This window comes from Ochotona curzoniae, unplaced genomic scaffold (assembly GCF_017591425.1).
Source record: "Ochotona curzoniae isolate NIBS_2020 unplaced genomic scaffold, NIBS_Ocur_1.0 scaffold_2453, whole genome shotgun sequence".
NCBI lineage: Eukaryota > Metazoa > Chordata > Mammalia > Lagomorpha > Ochotonidae > Ochotona > Ochotona curzoniae.
Window position 1 is genome coordinate 5,385,645 of NW_024467094.1, and position 17,080 is coordinate 5,402,724.

At 44.1% G+C, this 17,080-nt stretch overlaps 1 protein-coding gene across 2 annotated transcripts; it reads left to right on the forward strand.

Annotated features, from left to right (window-relative positions):
• The first annotated feature begins 1,547 nt into the window (after positions 1–1,547).
• Positions 1,548–15,697, forward strand: TMEM220 (transmembrane protein 220). Of its 2 annotated transcripts, XM_041001230.1 has the most exons (6): positions 1,548–1,640; positions 2,025–2,054; positions 4,859–4,919; positions 7,957–8,080; positions 9,167–9,226; positions 14,478–15,697. In XM_041001230.1, exons 1-6 carry the CDS (start codon positions 1,548–1,550, stop codon positions 14,611–14,613), a joined length of 504 nt encoding a protein of 167 aa, XP_040857164.1. In that variant the 3' UTR covers positions 14,614–15,697. The 2 variants fall into 2 exon arrangements, with proteins under 2 accessions (XP_040857164.1, XP_040857165.1); XM_041001231.1 differs by lacking the exon at positions 14,478–15,697 and having other exon boundaries at positions 9,167–9,337.
• The last annotated feature ends 1,383 nt before the right edge of the window (positions 15,698–17,080 follow it).

The window sequence follows — 17,080 nt, forward strand, 5'->3', positions numbered from 1 at the left end:
CTCATCTTTTTCCACTGTGCCCCACCTCTGAGCCACCTCCTACCATCACCGCCCTGGGGACCGAGCTTCTAGCACACGCACCCCCGGGAGTCACCCTCCACCCACAGCCACACCACAGCTGACCTCTCTGCACCTGCTGTCCCAAGCGAAGGAACGAGAGGAGCCCGAGTTGCAACACGCGACCTCAGGGGCACCCACGTGAGCCTATTACATTATAGACCAGAACGGTGGCCGTCTAGCTTGTCCCAGCCCCAAGGCTAATGCAGCAGTGACACCCAAAGGAGCCTAGTCAGACTGCAGGTGGTAGAGGGCCCCTGCCGCCCCCACCACACCTCCACTGATGTGTCTCTCCCCTTGCCAAGTCAATCACCTGGAGAGCCTACAGCCAATCCACCTCCAAGGTCCTGGCACCAACTATAGGCCAAGCACTTGGGTGCACCATTGAACAGTGTGTCTTGAAAGAGGAAAAAATCAAACAAACAAACAAAATAAAACACACCCTCCTAACATTTGTTCTGGACATGTCCCTGAAATGAAGGGGACAGGGGCCAGCACTGTGGTAAAGTTGCGACATGTAGTGCTGGCATCCTATACCGACTCCAGTGTGAGACCCAGCTGCTCCACTTCCCATCCAGCTTCCTGCTAAAGCTTCCTGGGAAAGCAGCAGAGAGAATGGCCCAAGAGTTTGGGCTCTACAGCCACCGGGAAGACCCAGAAGAAGCTCCTGGCTTCAGCATGGCACTCCCCTGGCTGATGTGATCATTTGGGGAGTGACTCAGGGGATGGAAGATTTCCCCCCTCTGTCTCCCTCCCTCCTCCCTTTTCATTGCAATTCTGCCTTTCAAATAAATAAAGCTCTAAGGAGGAAGGAGGTGTGAGAGATACGCACTGGAGCAGCAGAAATGAGGCTCCTAGATGTATAAATGAAGCCTTAGCGAGAACTCATCAGAAAGGTAAAATTACAGAAAGTGGAAAAAGAGGACAACGCGAGTGTTTCAATGTCTTCAGTCCCTAAGGCATTAATGATGGGGGGCGAGGCAGGGGTATGGAAAACCGTTGTTGGTTTTCGTGATGGAAGAGAAATGTAAATATGTATGATATGTAAATACCTTTCCATGATAAAAGCCCCAGGGAGATGGCTGGGCTGTCTGCGAAATCGGCCAGGCGTGGAGGACGCTAATGGGAACAGTCCTCACTCCAGCAATGACCATAATGCTTATGGGGCTTTGGAGAAGTCACCCACACACGCTGATCAGGAAACACACACGCACAACTGTCTGAGCTCCTGTCTCCTCTGCTTTTACCGTGTGGGAGATGAACAGGCTCCTGGAGCTGGAACTGCGAGTCTAGGAGTGCCCCAGCCGCCACAGAAGAGCCCCAGGGCCTCTGGACAAAGTTCTCTGTTCCCTGCCACCTGACCTCAGCCACACCCGGAGCGCGGCTGCCCGCCGACAGCGGCCCCTGGCGGCCACTGTGCTGGACCTGGGAGGCGGAAGGGAAGGCCCCGGGCCTGGCACGGCCTCCTTGCGCTCCGGAGACCCCCGGGGATGGTGCCCGCGTCCGCGCCCTGGGCGCGCGCCCTGTGGCGGGCCTGCAACGCGCTCATGGCCGCCTTCTTCGCGCTCGCCGCCTTCGTGCAGGTCAGGCGGCGCGGGGAGGGGCTGGGGAACCCGCCAGTGTGCGTCAGGCTCCGGCCCTCGTCCCTGGGGCCGGCTGCAGGGTAAACGGACTCCCTAACCAGAGGCAGTCAGTCCGGTGTCCCGGAAGCACGCATGGGCATGCGATGGGACCGGCAGAGCCGGCCCAGCAGCTTCCCTGACGCTCCTTGTTGGCCTGGCCCTCCCCCACCTGTTATGGGCAGCCCCAAGTCCTCTTCCACCACCATCCCGGGGATGTGTTATGGTTCACTCAGCCAGGATGATTAAGCCAGGAGGCCATGTGTAGCCCGGGGGCGGGGTGGGGACAGGAACAACCGTGGATGGGTTTACAGGACCCTCTAATGTCTGACCCTCTTGTCCTTGCAGACCAATGATCCTGATGCAGAAGTGTGGGTGGTGAGTACGCTCTGGCTTGCAGGAATTGTGTTAACCGTACCCTTTTCTGTATTTGCCATTCCTATATTGACATCTAAACTTTAGTATTCAACTCCTTTGTAAGGTTTTCTTTTCCTTTTTTTTTTTCCCATGTGCTTTAAAGTTGGGGGTTGGTGCAGAATTACAGAGACAATGCAAGCTGTGTGTGTAAATTCTTAACTTTCTAGAGACACAGAGGCCTTTCTAGGAGAGAGATTATACCAGCAGTTCTTGTACCATGATGACATCAGCAGCAGCATAAGTATTTTATTATTATAAAATAACAATATTTATTATTATTATTATTATTATTATTATATTTCAAGGAGTTGCAGAAAGGAAAGTTCACCCTGTAGTGTTTCGCTGTCCAAGTGCACTCAACAACAAAGCTTCATCCGAGTCTGTTTGGCAGGTGCAAGGTCCAAGGACCAGGGCCATCTTCTGCTGCTTTTTTTTTTACTGCAAGGACTAGCACACCCTCGGATGTTGCTGTCTCCTGGAGAAGAGAGGGAGGCCACTGTGTTCATTGGAGCTGATGACCCAGCTGAGGGCACTTTTGTGGGCCTTTGCATGGTCGTCTGAGTCGGCTGTCGGGGGACTCCAGCAACCTTGAGCAGGGCCTCTGCTAGCTCGGTGAGGTACAGTCGTAGAAAGTTGCTGGAGCCATAACCACTAAACCTGTGCTCGGAAGGGAACTACAGCAGGATTAGAGTGACCCCTGAGCATTTTCTGCAATTTTCCCCAGTTTCCTTCCTCGCATATACACGAGGCTGTGTGACATCGCCAGCTAGGAGATATATAGGCTTTGGAACAATGTCAGCCACGTATGGATGAGGAACTAGGGGGAGCCTGGGGGAGTATCTGGGGAAACCCTAGCCAGTCTGTGGCCTGGCATTTTCCCAGTGCATTCTGATTCACATATCCCTGATGGATGTCAAACCGTCCCTTCCTCAGCACCAGGGCCCTGAGTTTCAAAAACTGGTTCCCTGAAGATAAATCTCAAATATCCAGCTTAATGCTGAATTTCTCAGGCCGGCCTTGTGGCACCGCGGGTTAAGTCGCTGCCTATGACGCCTTCCACAGCTCATTTGAGTGCATTCAGCTAATGCACCTGGGAAGGTAGCCCAAGTGCTTGGGCCCCTGCTGCCCTGGTGGAGCACCCAGCTGGAGCTCTAGGCTCCTGGTGCTGGCCTGGACCAGCCCTGGCCACTGCAACCATTTAGGAAGGGAGTCAGTGGACGGAAGATCTTTCTGTTTATCTCCCCCTCTTTCTTCCTATCCTTCTGCCTTTCACATAAATAAGTCAATTTTTAAATTTATTTTTTGTTTGTTTTTTTGATACAATTTAGTTAGCACTGGCTCTTCCCTCCCTCAAGTTCCCTCCCCTCCCCTCTGTTCTCCCCTCCAGGTTCATAATGTGTGTCCTTCGTGAATTTTCCCAAGTCCATCATGTTTCCACTGGAATGTCTCCCAACCATGTAGGAGACTATCATTTCATTGTGAGTTCATTCTTGTATCCTGGGGCCCTAATGTAGGTACAATGAGGATTAGATCTTCGTTATTTATGGGCAGTACCAATAACAGTGACGAAGGGGACATTGGCCATCTCAGGTGATTGTAAACAATCAGCCTCTATGGATGGTTGATTAATGAATTACATCGCAAGATCTTGTTACAGGAGATACAGGTAAGTATGAAGTGACATAGAGTAAGATTCACCTATGCTATCTCCAGATTTGACATCATATTGTCTTATATTAGAGTAAACATATGATATCATTATCAGTCTTTTAGAAGATTCTTAGAGGCATCAGGAGACCTCAGATCCACCCTCCACCTCCTGACTCGCCCATTTCAGTTGGCAGCAGAATCAAGTGCTGAGTCATCCTGGCTCAACGCCTTGGTTGTCTTCAACATCTCTCTGCCTTACTCTGGCATCTTTTAAAACAAAACAATCAAATAATGAAATGAAAATCAACTCCGCAAGGAGCCACCCCAGTCTAATTTGCTGATTCATGTCCTATCTAAATGTATTGCCTTTTACTCCACGTTCAGATGACTGACAAACCCCACATCAGCACAGACACATGGCCCTCATTCCCAGTCAACCTTTCCTTCTCCTATATGGACTTGTACATGAACTTGTGCGACAGCCAGCACCTCCCCACTCTCTCTCTCTCTCTCCATTTTTTTTTTTTATTAAATATGTGTGTATTTTTTGGAAAAAGTTACAGAGAGGAAGGAAGAGACAAAACTTATACTTGCTAGTTCACTCCTTAAGTGGTTCACAGCTAGGGTTGGGCCAGGCCAAAGCCAGGAGCCATCCAGGTCTCCCTTGTGAGTGGCAGGGACCCAGGTGCTTGGGCTATCTACTGTTGCTTTCCCCAGCTCACTAACAGGGAGCTGGATCCAAAGTGGAGCGATGGAAACTTGAACTGGTGCTCATATGGGATCCCAGCATCACAGGCTAAAGCTTCCCCTTGCTGCCTGTAACCCAGCTAATGTGTCTGGGGAGGCAGTGGATGACAGTGTTCACAACAGCCAGGGCTGGGCCGAGTGGAAGCTCACAGCCAGGGACTCCAGCGGAACGGTAGGGGCTCCATGCTTGAGCCGTCACTGCTGCCTCCCAGACGTATTAGCAGGAAGCTGGATTGGAGACAGGACTTGATCCCAGAATCGCCAGTATGGGATGTGGCCATCACAAGTGACAGCTTAGCCCATTGCACCCCAACACCTGCTCCAGGGTGTACTTCATAACCCATGTTATTCCCTCTTTTGGCTCACAGGTGGTGTATGCAATACCTGCAGTACTGACCCTGCTGGTTGGATTTAACCCTCTTGTCACAGGTATGAAGTCTGGATTTGGAATGGAGATGTGGCCAATCAAATTTACTTGTACTGTTCCCTGCAATGACTTTCTCATTTGGAATGTAGCTAACACCTATACACCTGAAGTTATGTGTAGACATTGTCTGAAACAAGTCTTGAATTTTGCATTCACACATGTAGCAGATTTTGCATTAATTTGGGTATTGGCTTTGGTGTCCTCCAAGGATCTGGTGTTGAAGACATGGCCCTAGTGTGGCTTTATTAAGAGACAGTAGAGGGCCCAGCGTGGTGGGCTAGTGGCTAAAGTCCTCGCCTTGAACACACCAGGATCCCATATGGGCGCCGATTTTAATCCCAGCAGTCCTGCTTCCCATCTAGCTCCCTGCTTGTGGCCTGGAAAAGCAGTCGAGAGCAGCTCAAAGCCTTGGGTCCCTGCACCCACGTGGGAGACCTGGAGGAAATTCCTGGATCCTGGCTTCAGATCGGTGCAGCACCAGCCGTTTTGGTCACTAGGGGAGTGAATCAGCGGATCAAAGATCTTCCTCTCTGTCTCTCCTCCTCTCTGTATATCCGACTTTCCAATAAAAATAAATAAATCTTAAAAAAAGAGAGACAGGGCCCGGCGCGGTGGTGCAGTGGTTAAGGTCCTCGCCTTGCACGCCCGGGATCCCATGTGGGCGCCGGTTCTAATCCCGGCAGCCCCTCTTCCCATCCAGCTCCCTGCTTGTGGCCTGAGAAAGCAGTCGAGGACGGCCCAAAGCTTTGGGAACCTGCACCTGCGTGGGAGACCCAGAAGAGGCTCCTGGCTTCGGATCGGCATAGCATCGACCGTTGCGCTCACTTGGGGAGTGAAACATCGGACAGAAGATCTTCCTCTCTGTTTCTCCTCTCTGTATATCCGCCTTTCCAATAAAAATAAATAAATAAATAAATTTTTAAAAAAAGAGAGACAAAGAGACAATAGAGGCTTGATCCAGTTACACCCATGTCTAGGATATGGGTGGGGAACCATATATTTTTTTGCCAAGGGCCGTTTTGGTATTTATACCATTGTTCACAGGCCACACAAAATTATAAGCTTAGAAATTAACCTACTATATATTTACTGAATTTTGAGTCCCGCATACAGTTGCCTTGGCAAGGCCAGATCAGATGATTTTGTGGGGTGAATACACCTCACCTCTGATCTAGGAGGTAGGGCTAGTTGGAAGTCCTTTGGTCACCAAGGACATGCCCTTGGGAGTTGTTTGTTACCTAAAGGCTGGTTCTCCAAGCCTGAGTTGGTTCTCCAGCCACTCTCCTCTGCTTCCTGGTTCGCCTTTACTTGTTCCTCCACCCACCACACTCATCAAAGGTCAGGCCTGGCTGATATGTTGCACTGCGGTTTTTCAAAACTACAAGCCAAAATAAACTTTCTGCTTTCACAATTGGCTTCTCTCGGGTATCTGTGATAACAATGAAAGTTGCCCTCTATCTTATCTCCCTGTGTCCCGCCAAGGCACCTATGACCGGATATTACATATTTGCATGTTTCCCTTGCTAAGCTGTGGCTGCCTTAGACGCAAGATGATGTTTTAGGTGTTTCTGCTTAAGATTGGCCCATGCATGTGTCTTAATCTGCTTGGACTTCAAAAAGACCATAGGCAGGGTGGCTTAGAAACCATTTAGATTTCTTTCTCCCAGCTTTAGAGGGTGGGAAGTCCCAAATTAAGGTACTACTTAATGCTTGTTGAATGGATGAATGTTTAAAATAAAGAATAGTGTCATATTTATTGTGTAGCCTGCTTTTTGAACTTTCAGGTAAGTGAAGACTATATAATTGGTAATTGGTTTGTATTGTTTAATTGGCTGTGGAACTCAGTGCTAGGCAAAATAGCTCCTTGACCTTTGGCAGCCATAAAAAAACCCTCAAGAAATCTTAATTGGATGGTTCTGAACTATTAAACAGTATCTTAATAACAGAAAAGAATCCATCTGATGGTAGTTATTAAGATTTCTTAATCACTGGGGACCATTAAACGTTAACATATTATTCTCTCTAAGTCAGTTTTTGAGAGAGGGGCTTGACACTTCTGAGCGACCTCAGAAGGAAGCTTGATTCTCACCTTGATTCTCACCTTGATGGGGACAATTCTAGTTCCTTAAATGCCTGGGCTCCTTGTTCAGGCCTGAAGAAGTCTACATCTTGAAGCTGGATCTTCCACTTGGAGCTCCTCTAGTTAAAAGCTAGAAAAATACTCAACAACTCACAGGTGCTGGGAGGGAAGAAGAAAATGTACTAGCATGAGAGGGCCCTTCCCTAGCTCCTGGAACTACAAAATGAAAGCATAAGTTTATTTGGGCGTGAAAAGTTTTTGAAACCTATGCAGAATTTGTTCATAATATGCATTTTTATGAACTTCATGAAGACCCCGCCTCATCTGCATAGATTTCAGAATTTCCTTGCACAAAAATAATCTTTTAATTCCATTTTTCATGAGCTTATGTTAACTGAAACAGATGGGGTGGCATTGACTTAAGACATTTGTCTATTCAGGATTTAAATTTCTCTCCACCTCTCCGTGGTTGGCTGCCCTGACTTTGCTCTTGCGTTCCACCTGATAATCCCACATCTTCCCATCCATGTCTAACAGACTGAATTTCGAGAGGATGTAGACTGTGTTTCTTTACCAAGACGTCAGAATTGAGTTACGGGTCCTGACTTACCGTCTGTTTGTTCTCAGCCAAATCCCTATGGCTAAGTACATACAATGTATTGCTTCATCTAGTGTGGTCCAGTTCACTGGACACATGGACTGGCGGACCCCCACCAAAAAATAAGGGTTGGCTGTCACACGAAGGAGGAGTTTGCTAGACCCCTAAAACAAGAAATGACTACTTCAGTTCATAAGCAAGCCTGTGGCTTCCATATTTGTTATTCCCAGAAAAAAAAAATTCAAGTTTTTTCTGAAGGTATTCCCTGAAAGCAGAGTATAACAAAACACACAATGCCATCATTTTTCTCTGAGATGCGTTAATCTAGCGTCATTAACAACATCAGGATATCTCTTTGCAGGTAACTTTATTTGGAAGAGTGTGTCTGCGATCCACACATTCGTTTGCATGGTATGGGCTCTCGGCCTGGCTTACCACTTCTTGCTTCATGCACAGGAGAACATCTTACACGAAGAAGAAGGCAGGTAAGCAGTGACTTTTGCTCTTTGAAAGGCTGGGATAGTTCTGAGAAATCTCACATCCCTTACCTGTGCATGATGCTGACTTAATCCCCTCACTCTACCATGTCCGCATTACACGTGGGAGAAACGGAAGAAGTGAGGAAAGGCAAGGTTCAAACCCAGCAGTGTCTATCAGACTCTGTTCTTTCTACTGTAGCACAGACATTCTGTAGTGGGGCAGATAGGCCTTGGCTTCCTTACAACTAGCAAGCGTGCCATGCAGTAATCCTCCACCTACTCTAAGAGGGTCATTCCTCTGTCTGCATGCCAATGTATCTATGATTCAAGACGAATCTTACCAAGTGGGATTGGCCACCTCTGTGAGACTTGTTCTGGAATGTCTCATGACTGTTTGCTAACTTGTAAATGGACCCTTCCAAAAATTAAGTACCTATTAAGAAAAAAAAAAACATATGAGCTACATCCATGATTTCAGGTCATGGGAGGAACAGTACAACTAAGAAACCCAGGTCAGATTTATCCATCGTTTTCAACATTATTTTAGATGCTTCAGTGTTGGGCAGGATGAGATCAAACCAATACATGGAGTCCAAATGCAGGAGAGGAAGTCAATGGGTAGGGAAGAAAAATGAACCAGGCTAATAATAATTGCAGGATGGGTAGCTGCTTACCAGATGTGTGAGCTAAAAGCACTTATGTTACCCATCAGATGAGGCTAGTAACACTGAAAATCCCACCTTGCAATCACCATAATTGGTAGGCATCAAGCTGGAACCAACTCAACCCATCTGATTTACTTTCCAGTCTCCCTGATTTGTTCACCAGTCTTTCTAAAGAGGAGAATGTTTCGCAAAGCTGGTGACGCTTAACTTCCTTATCTCTGAATCTTGATGCGGTACTGGCCCATCTCAGCAGTGGGATAGAAAATAGAGTTCGCAAACAGTCGTGGTCTCCTTTCCACCTCTTTACATGAAATTAATTTTCATCAGGAAAAAACATTATGCGTGCTCTGTAGGTGTGCTATGTGAGAAGTGGTCCTGGTGAGAAGGTGACGATGCATGCCTCCCTGGCATGTGTGCTGTTTTCTAGGGAGCTGTCTGGCTTGGTGATCATCTCTGCCTGGATGGGCCTATGCTGCAGCTCATCAGAGTAAGTTCTTCCACTCCTTTCTCAATCTGGACAAGTCCTTAAGGTTTGTGGAGTCAAGCAGCAGTGAACATGTTGACGCACAAATAAAAGCAGGGGTCCTTGGAGAGAAATCTGTCCTCTTTTTCCACGGGAAGCAAATCATAGTTGATTTGGCATCTCCTGACACCCCACCTGTTCATGATTGCCATGGTCTTCTCTGTGATCCAGTGGTTGTAGAGAGTGACTGGCCCAAGGGAAGGAAGGAAGGGCAAAGAAGATAGAAATGTGCAGGTACATATTAATGAACATTTGTTATAAAGCAACATTGATGTTTTGTGGGGTTGAAACATGCATAGAACAGAAAAAAATTCATGACGAGTAGCATATGAGTTAGGAGGGGAAGAAATGGAATTAGAGTGTTTCTGAAGGCACTCGATTGCTTTGGAGGGGGTGAAACTATTGATTTACAACTGGACTTTGGTAAGTCATGAGTTCATGTTATAATCCCTGGGGTGAACAGAAAATATGTAAGGCAGAGAGAGTCAGAGGAAAGACATAATACAAGTAGGACAAATGGAAAGCTGACGCTAAGACAAATTCAAACCCAAACACATCAGAAAGTATATTAAATGGAAACGGAACCCTGAAGAGCCCAAGATTTTCAAAGCATACAACTAGTATACAACTAGCGGTAAACTGCTTATAAAGCATAATCCTTAAATACATAGATACAGACCGAAGACTAAAGTATGGAAAAACTAAACAAGCACCAACCACAACTAGCTGAACTTCTGGGCCAAACACTCACCCTTATGTTCACATGTTTTATGTCCCAAACCCTTTATCAAATATTTTTCTAAGTATGTAAATGTATATGTGTCATAAATATTTATGCAAAATACATGTGTTATATATTTATATATTACATATTTAATTTATGAATATTTATTAATTTATATATTTATATATTTAATATTTAATATTTAATGTTATATATTTAAATATATATTATATATTTAAAGCTAAAGTAATGTTATGTATTATACCAGTTTTCATTTAACCTCATACCTATATTTCCTTTTAATGGTGATAAAGTCTGTAGTCTCAGGGACCTTACCATAATAATTAATTTGATTTATCACACAGTACGGAAACAATCTCAAAATATCAATAGGATTTCTAAAAATGGGGTTTTTTTCTTTGTCATTAGAGTAAATGCCATTAAGGGATATATACTGAAATGACTTGCAATAGTTAACTCTGTGTGTTATGCCACCAGAAGTGAAATGGCTAGGCTCATTTATTTCTAGGGATAATCTTTCTAAAAATACATTCATTATTTTAGAATTTTGTGAAATGTGTACAAAATTCTGAAGTCAAATCCATAAAACGAGATAGATTCAAATAAACCTAACTTGTAGTCACAAGAATACTGTCCTCCCTCCTACCCAGCAAAGTAATTTCCCTAACTTTTCTTCTAATACATATATATTTCATCTTTTCAATTTATCCTGGTATAATGGAATGAAGAAGAGATCCACTCTTACCATCTTTCATATAGCCAATAGTTCTCTCTCAACATCACTTCGTAAAGAGCGGGCTTACGATGCCAAAGGAAGACACTTCTTTAATAAAAAAAGGTACAGTTTATCAAGAAGAAATAACAAGTCAAAGTTTGTATTACCTAATAACATTCTTTAAAATATAAACAGAAATTGACAGAACAACAACAAAAAAGGTGAAAAATCCAAAGTATCTTGCAAGAATTGAACACACTTCTTTTAGTCACTAATGGGTCAAACAGACATAAGAATAAACCAATGAAGCTTCAGAATACTTAATCACAAAATAAGAAACCTGGCCTATGAACATATATTTACAACACCTGAACCATCAGAGGCAGAATCCCCATTCACTTACATGGTGCAAAGGTATAAAATAATGGCTTGTATATTAGGCCATGAAATAAGTCTGAACAAATTTCAAAAGGCTGGACCCCTACAGACTGTTCTATGATCGCAGTTCAGTTAAGCTAGAAATCATTAACTAAAGATAATGAGGCAATCACTATATTTTTGGAAGTTAGGAAATACACTTTTAAATAACATTTGATTCTAAGAAATAAATCACAATGGAAATTAGAAAATATTTTTGAGTTGAATAAGAACTCTAAATATCAAAATTTGTGGCTAATAAAATTTGGAATATGGCTAAAAATCATATTTGGGAAGGCCCAATGTGATGGTTCAATTGGCTAATCCTCCCCTTGCAAGTGCTGGGATCCCATATAGGACCCAGTTCGTGTCCCAGCTGCTCCACTTCCCATCCAGCTCCCTGTTTGTGGCCTGGGAAAACAACAGGGGATGGCCCAAAGCTTTGGGAAATTCCACCCACATAGGAGACCTGGAAAAGGCTCCTGGCTTCCGATCAGCTCAGTTCTGGCCATTGTGGCCACTTGCGGAGTGAACCAGCAGATGGAAGATCTTTGTTTCTCCCTCTCTCTGTAAATCTGCCTGTCCAATAAAAACGGATAAATCTTTTTTTTAAAAAAAATCACATTTGGGAAATTGGTCAACTTAAGAATATACAATGAAAAAGAAAAAAAGAAAAAGCAGAAAGACCAAAAATTAATGAGCTAAGCTTCCAAAAAGTTAGAAATTCCTTAGTTTAAAAAGTTAGGGAAATAGCAGTAAGCTAATACCCTGCCACAGGAGATTAAGAGGAGAAATAAAGGAGATTAAAGAAAAATAAAATTATAAGAGAATCCAATCACACAAAAAACACAGATTTTAAAAACTGTAAGATAGTATTATAGACAACTTAATGCCAATACATTTCAAACAGATTAACTGGGGCCCAGCATGGTGGCCTAGTGGCTAAAGTCCTCACCTTGAATGCACCAGGATCCCATATAGTCACCGGTTCTAATCCCGGCAGCTCCACTTCCCATCCAGCTCCCTGCTTGTGGCCTGGGAAAGCAGTCGAGGACAACCCAAGGCCTTGGGACCCTGCACCCATGTGGGAAACCTGGAGGAGGTTCCTGGTTCCCGGCTTCGGATCGGTGCAGTACCGGCCATTGCAGTCACTTGGGGAGTGAATCATCAGACGGAAGATCTTCCTCTCTGTCTCTCCTCCTCTCTGTGTATTTGACTTTGTAATAAAAATAAATAAATCTTAAAAAAAAAAACACAGATTAAGTACACAATCTTAGAAAAAACACAATGTACCAAAACTTGCACAGGAATAGTCTCGTAACTATTAAGGAAATTACGTCCATTTTTTAAGTTTTCTCTAAAGGGAAATTCTTAGTACAGCTGGAGAAGTCTAACATTTAAGGAAGAAATAATGATGACCTTGAGCCAAAAATGTAGAAACTGTCCAACTCACAAAGGAAAAACAAACATGAGAGTAAAACTTGGCAAGACACTTCAGCCGAAGGAAATTGCACAGCCATCTCACAACTACAGATGGAAAAACACTACTCAAACAGGTCAGATCCTGCCATGTCTAACCCAACCACCTAGGTGGGCTTATTACAGGAACACCAAGCTCACGAAGCATTCAAAAACCCGTCATTGTTTCCCATGTCAGCAAAGAAACAGAAAACCTTCTTTATTTCTTTTTATTAGAAAGTCAGATATACAGAGAGGAAGACAGAGAGGAAGATCTTCCGTCCGATGATCCACACCCCAGGTGGCCTCAACGGTCAGAGCTGAGCTGATCCGAAGCCAGGAGCCTCCTCTAGGTCTCCCACACAGGTACAGGGTCCCAAGGCTTTGGGCCGTCTTCGGCTGCTTTCTCAGGCCACAAGCAGGGAGCTGGATGGGAAGCAGGGCCCCTATGGGATCCTGGCGTGTATCACTAGGCCTTAGCCACTAAGCTGCCATACCAGGCCTCTGTTTATTATTTATTTATTTATTTAAAGTTCTTATAAAATAGGTGTAGGAAGGAACTAGCTACTAGACAGCATCAACAGTAAGGCATGATAGTGAATGGCAGACAGGTCCCTCTGATGCCAGAAATGAAATCAGAATTCCACACTGTTTTAGGCACTGTGCTGACCAGGCCATAATGAAGAGAAGGCAATTAAAAGGCCCAGAAGTTGAAAAGGAAGAAATAAAGTTTCCATTATTTGTGGATGGCCTGGCTGATTATGTAGAGGAATATTCAACATTATTAGAATTGATCATGAAGTTTGGCATGATTCCTGGATTCAGGATAGAAGAAAAAACAAACAAACAAACAAAAAAAGCCTGTATTCCAAACAGCAGCAACAGCAAGTGATTCAAGCAAGAAGGTGGCACGGATCAGAGCATCAAGTCAACCACTTAGGAATACAGTTAGCAGAGACTGCGAAATGCTGACGTAAAAAACACTGAGAAATTATGATTACAATTAGAAAATACCTTTGTAACTGGAGACACAAACATATTCTGGTGAAAGGATAAATGAGTGAAAACAGCAGAGTTGAGAAACAGATTCATGCATATGGTAGAACCTTGATGATTTGCGACAAAGATGGTTTTGCAGGGTAGCAAAGAATGGTGTCTTTTCAATAACTAGTGCCTGGAAAAACTGAGTAGCCATATGGGAAAAAAAAGTGAAATAGCCCCTACCTCACAACTTTCCTAAATCAGGTGGGCTGCGGATCTAATGTCAGATAAATAAATTAGAGATGGCAACTTAAGATCTTTAAAAACTTGAGGAAGCAAAATTTGGCAACATATGTTAACATCAGGATTTCTGTAAAAAATATATAAAGAATTCCTACAAAATAATGAGTTACATCTCAGAGCGGGTAGGAGTTTGTCACAGCGGCTCAATGCCGTCTGGGCTGCCTGCATCCCTTACTGAAAGCGCCTGAGTTTGAGTTCCAGCTCCACTTGTGTTCCAGCTTCCTGCTAATTTGCACCATGGGAGGCAGCAAGTAATGGCTGATCTCTGAGTCCCCTGCTCCTGGTAGAGACCCGGTTGATAGCTAGGACCTGTCCCAGCCCCAGCTATTAAGGATATTCAAAATGAGCCAGCAACTGAGAGACTTCTCTGTCCTGCTGGCCTCCATTCAATTTTTTTTTTAAATGTCAAAAAGATATTAAGACAGGTATAGTAACAAATATAAATACAACTGTGTTCATTGGAGTCAGCTTTTGCACATACACACACACAAGCTAAACTAAAATGTAATGACATTTTACCAACTCCATTTTGTTTCCAGGCAACCTATCCTTCTATTGAGTTATTATTTATATATGCTTTTTTTTCTTATTTCTAGGAATCCAGTTGGTGGAAGAATTCAGTTGGCTCTTGCCATTATAATTGTTCTTTTCCCATTTATCTCATGGATCTATGTGTACACAAACAAGGAGTTGCAGTCCTCATGGCCAAGTCACTGCAAGACAGCAATTTAAATGCAAAAGTCATCATTTAAAAAAAAATATTTTAGATTTCTTATAAACACAAGGGTAACAGGCCAGTCTCCCAGCTGTCTATTCCAGGCAATGTAAGCTAATACTAAGAGAAATGATTTTTTTTTTTTTTTACAAAGATGGGACAAGAAAATCCTCAGGAACTTTTTAAGGTAATGTGTGATGTCAGATTGGATGAGGCTGATAAGAGATGGGGTCCAACACTCTCTAGAAAGCTTTCTGAAGGGTATGATGTCAGAGAACAGTGGGAGAAACACTAAAGCAAATGTTAAGAGCCCATTCTAATTGAGTATCACCACTAGCCATGTGACTTGGACAAACAAAAATCCAGCCAGGTATCTCTTTAAAGATTGAAATCCTTACAGTAGGATTGCCATCAGAGCCCCTACTTATTCTGATGCAAGGATCCAGTTAGCAAATGGGAAAGCAATAGGGAGATGGAATGCCTGTGTAAGTCTGTACTTGACTAAAACATCAAGAGAGGGTCGTGGCCCTGAACTGGCACTGTGCCATGGCCTGAGTGAGCACTCGAGATGAGCTGCAAGGACAGGCGTGTCTTGGAAAGATGAGGAAGTTGGATAGAAGCCATCCATTTGGGACCAGGAGATAAGGAAAGAGAGTAGTAACTACATTCTGAGTGATGAGGCCAACATCTACGCATCTGAACTCTGAGAGTCACCCGAGGCAGGGGAGGGTTTGAAAGCTGCATCCTACAGCACAGCAAGCAGCCACTAGCCCCACGCTGCTACGGAGCACTTGAAATGAGGCTGGAGTCACTCAAAAAAAAATCTAGTTCTTCTCTCATGTTTACCTTCATTAAACACTGATTTTCACTTCATACAAAACTTGTGTTTGAAACAACTTGGTTATGTCAATCTGCTTTTGCTGCTACAGATTTCAACTTATCTAAGTCTGTATTTCCAATGAAAATTCAGTGTTCACATGAGTGGGCTATGAGTGTAAAACACCCACTTACACGTTTGTCAGTGTGCAAAATGAATATAAAGTTTTTCATGATGTCAAAAGAATAATTTGGTTAAATATACTATTAAAATTTGCATGTTTCAATTCACTTTTTACACGTGTCTGCTGGAATACTTTGCATCTCATCCTGCATTTCATTTCCGATGGAGTTATTTCTGCTCATGTAGATGGCAGTTACAATTACAGATTTTAATTATACTTTATATATTATTGTACTTTTTTTTTAAGATTTATTTTTTGTTGCAAAGTCAGATATACAGAGAGGAGGAAGAGAGACAGATGATTCACTCCCCAAGTGACTGCAATGGCCAGTGCTGTGCCAATCTGAAGCCACGAGCCAGGAATTTCTTCCAGGTCTCCCACGCGGGTGCAGGGTCCCAAGGCTTTGGGCCATCCTCGACTGCTTTCCCAGGCCACAAGCAGGGAGCTGGATGGGAAGTGGAGCTGCCGGGATTAGAACTGTTGACCATATGGGATCCTGGCGCACTCAAAGTGAGGACTTTAGCCACTAGGCTACTGTGCCGGGCCCTATTATTGTATTTATTAAAGGAGGCATGGTTTTGATTCTTTGTTTTTGACACAGTGGCCAATGAACAGAAATTTTCTAGCAAGATCTGGATAAAGAAAAAGAGGGGAAATAACTAGTTGGTATTATAACACCTATAGTAAAATGTAGAGGCCAACTCACATTGGGGACCTGGGATGGGAGGAAGGCTGGGTAGGGCTTTTCCCTTTATTTCTCCCCTGACCTCAGATACAGGGGGAAAAATGATATTAGTGTTAAAACAATGATATTACCCACTTTCCTGTAGCCCTTGATCCTTTGTACCCTAAGTAAGATTATCAAAACAATAAAAAAAAAAAATTAGAGGCCAATAAAATACATGTAAAGGCTTTGTTTAATGTGTGGCTTCTCCTCTTAAAGTCACACAAAGAGATAGGCACATTAGCACATTTAACCTCAGCCCGTCCTCCCAGGCTTGCTTCATTCTGAGGCCGAGACAGTCATGTCTAAGATATGCATGCATAGGATGTGCTTGTCCCCTGTCAGAGAATCCTGTGAATATTCACGTTCTGCATCCCCGGCTAGGCATGTAAAAGGCACTAACCTTTGGTGGAGTACTGTCTTTTAAACTCGGCTTTCCAACTTGAGCAGTGTAGTAAGCCGTAATGTCTAACTCCCCCCGCCCCGCCAATCTGCCTTCCTCACGGCACAACCTTTTCTGCCTCCATTGATCCTCTTCTACATCCCACCCCTCACTGTCCAGTCACACACACCTGCTCACCTGATGGGAGCTCCCGACTCACGTCTCAAGCATTCTAACATACTCGTCCCCTTCTCTCCTCTATTTCTTGCCAGACCTCCAGCACCCTGGTGAATCCTGGTAGCATTGCCTGGTGTACTGTTAGAACATCCTTTGATGCCTCTGCTTGAGCCATTCTACCTCAATGCTCTTGTTCATTG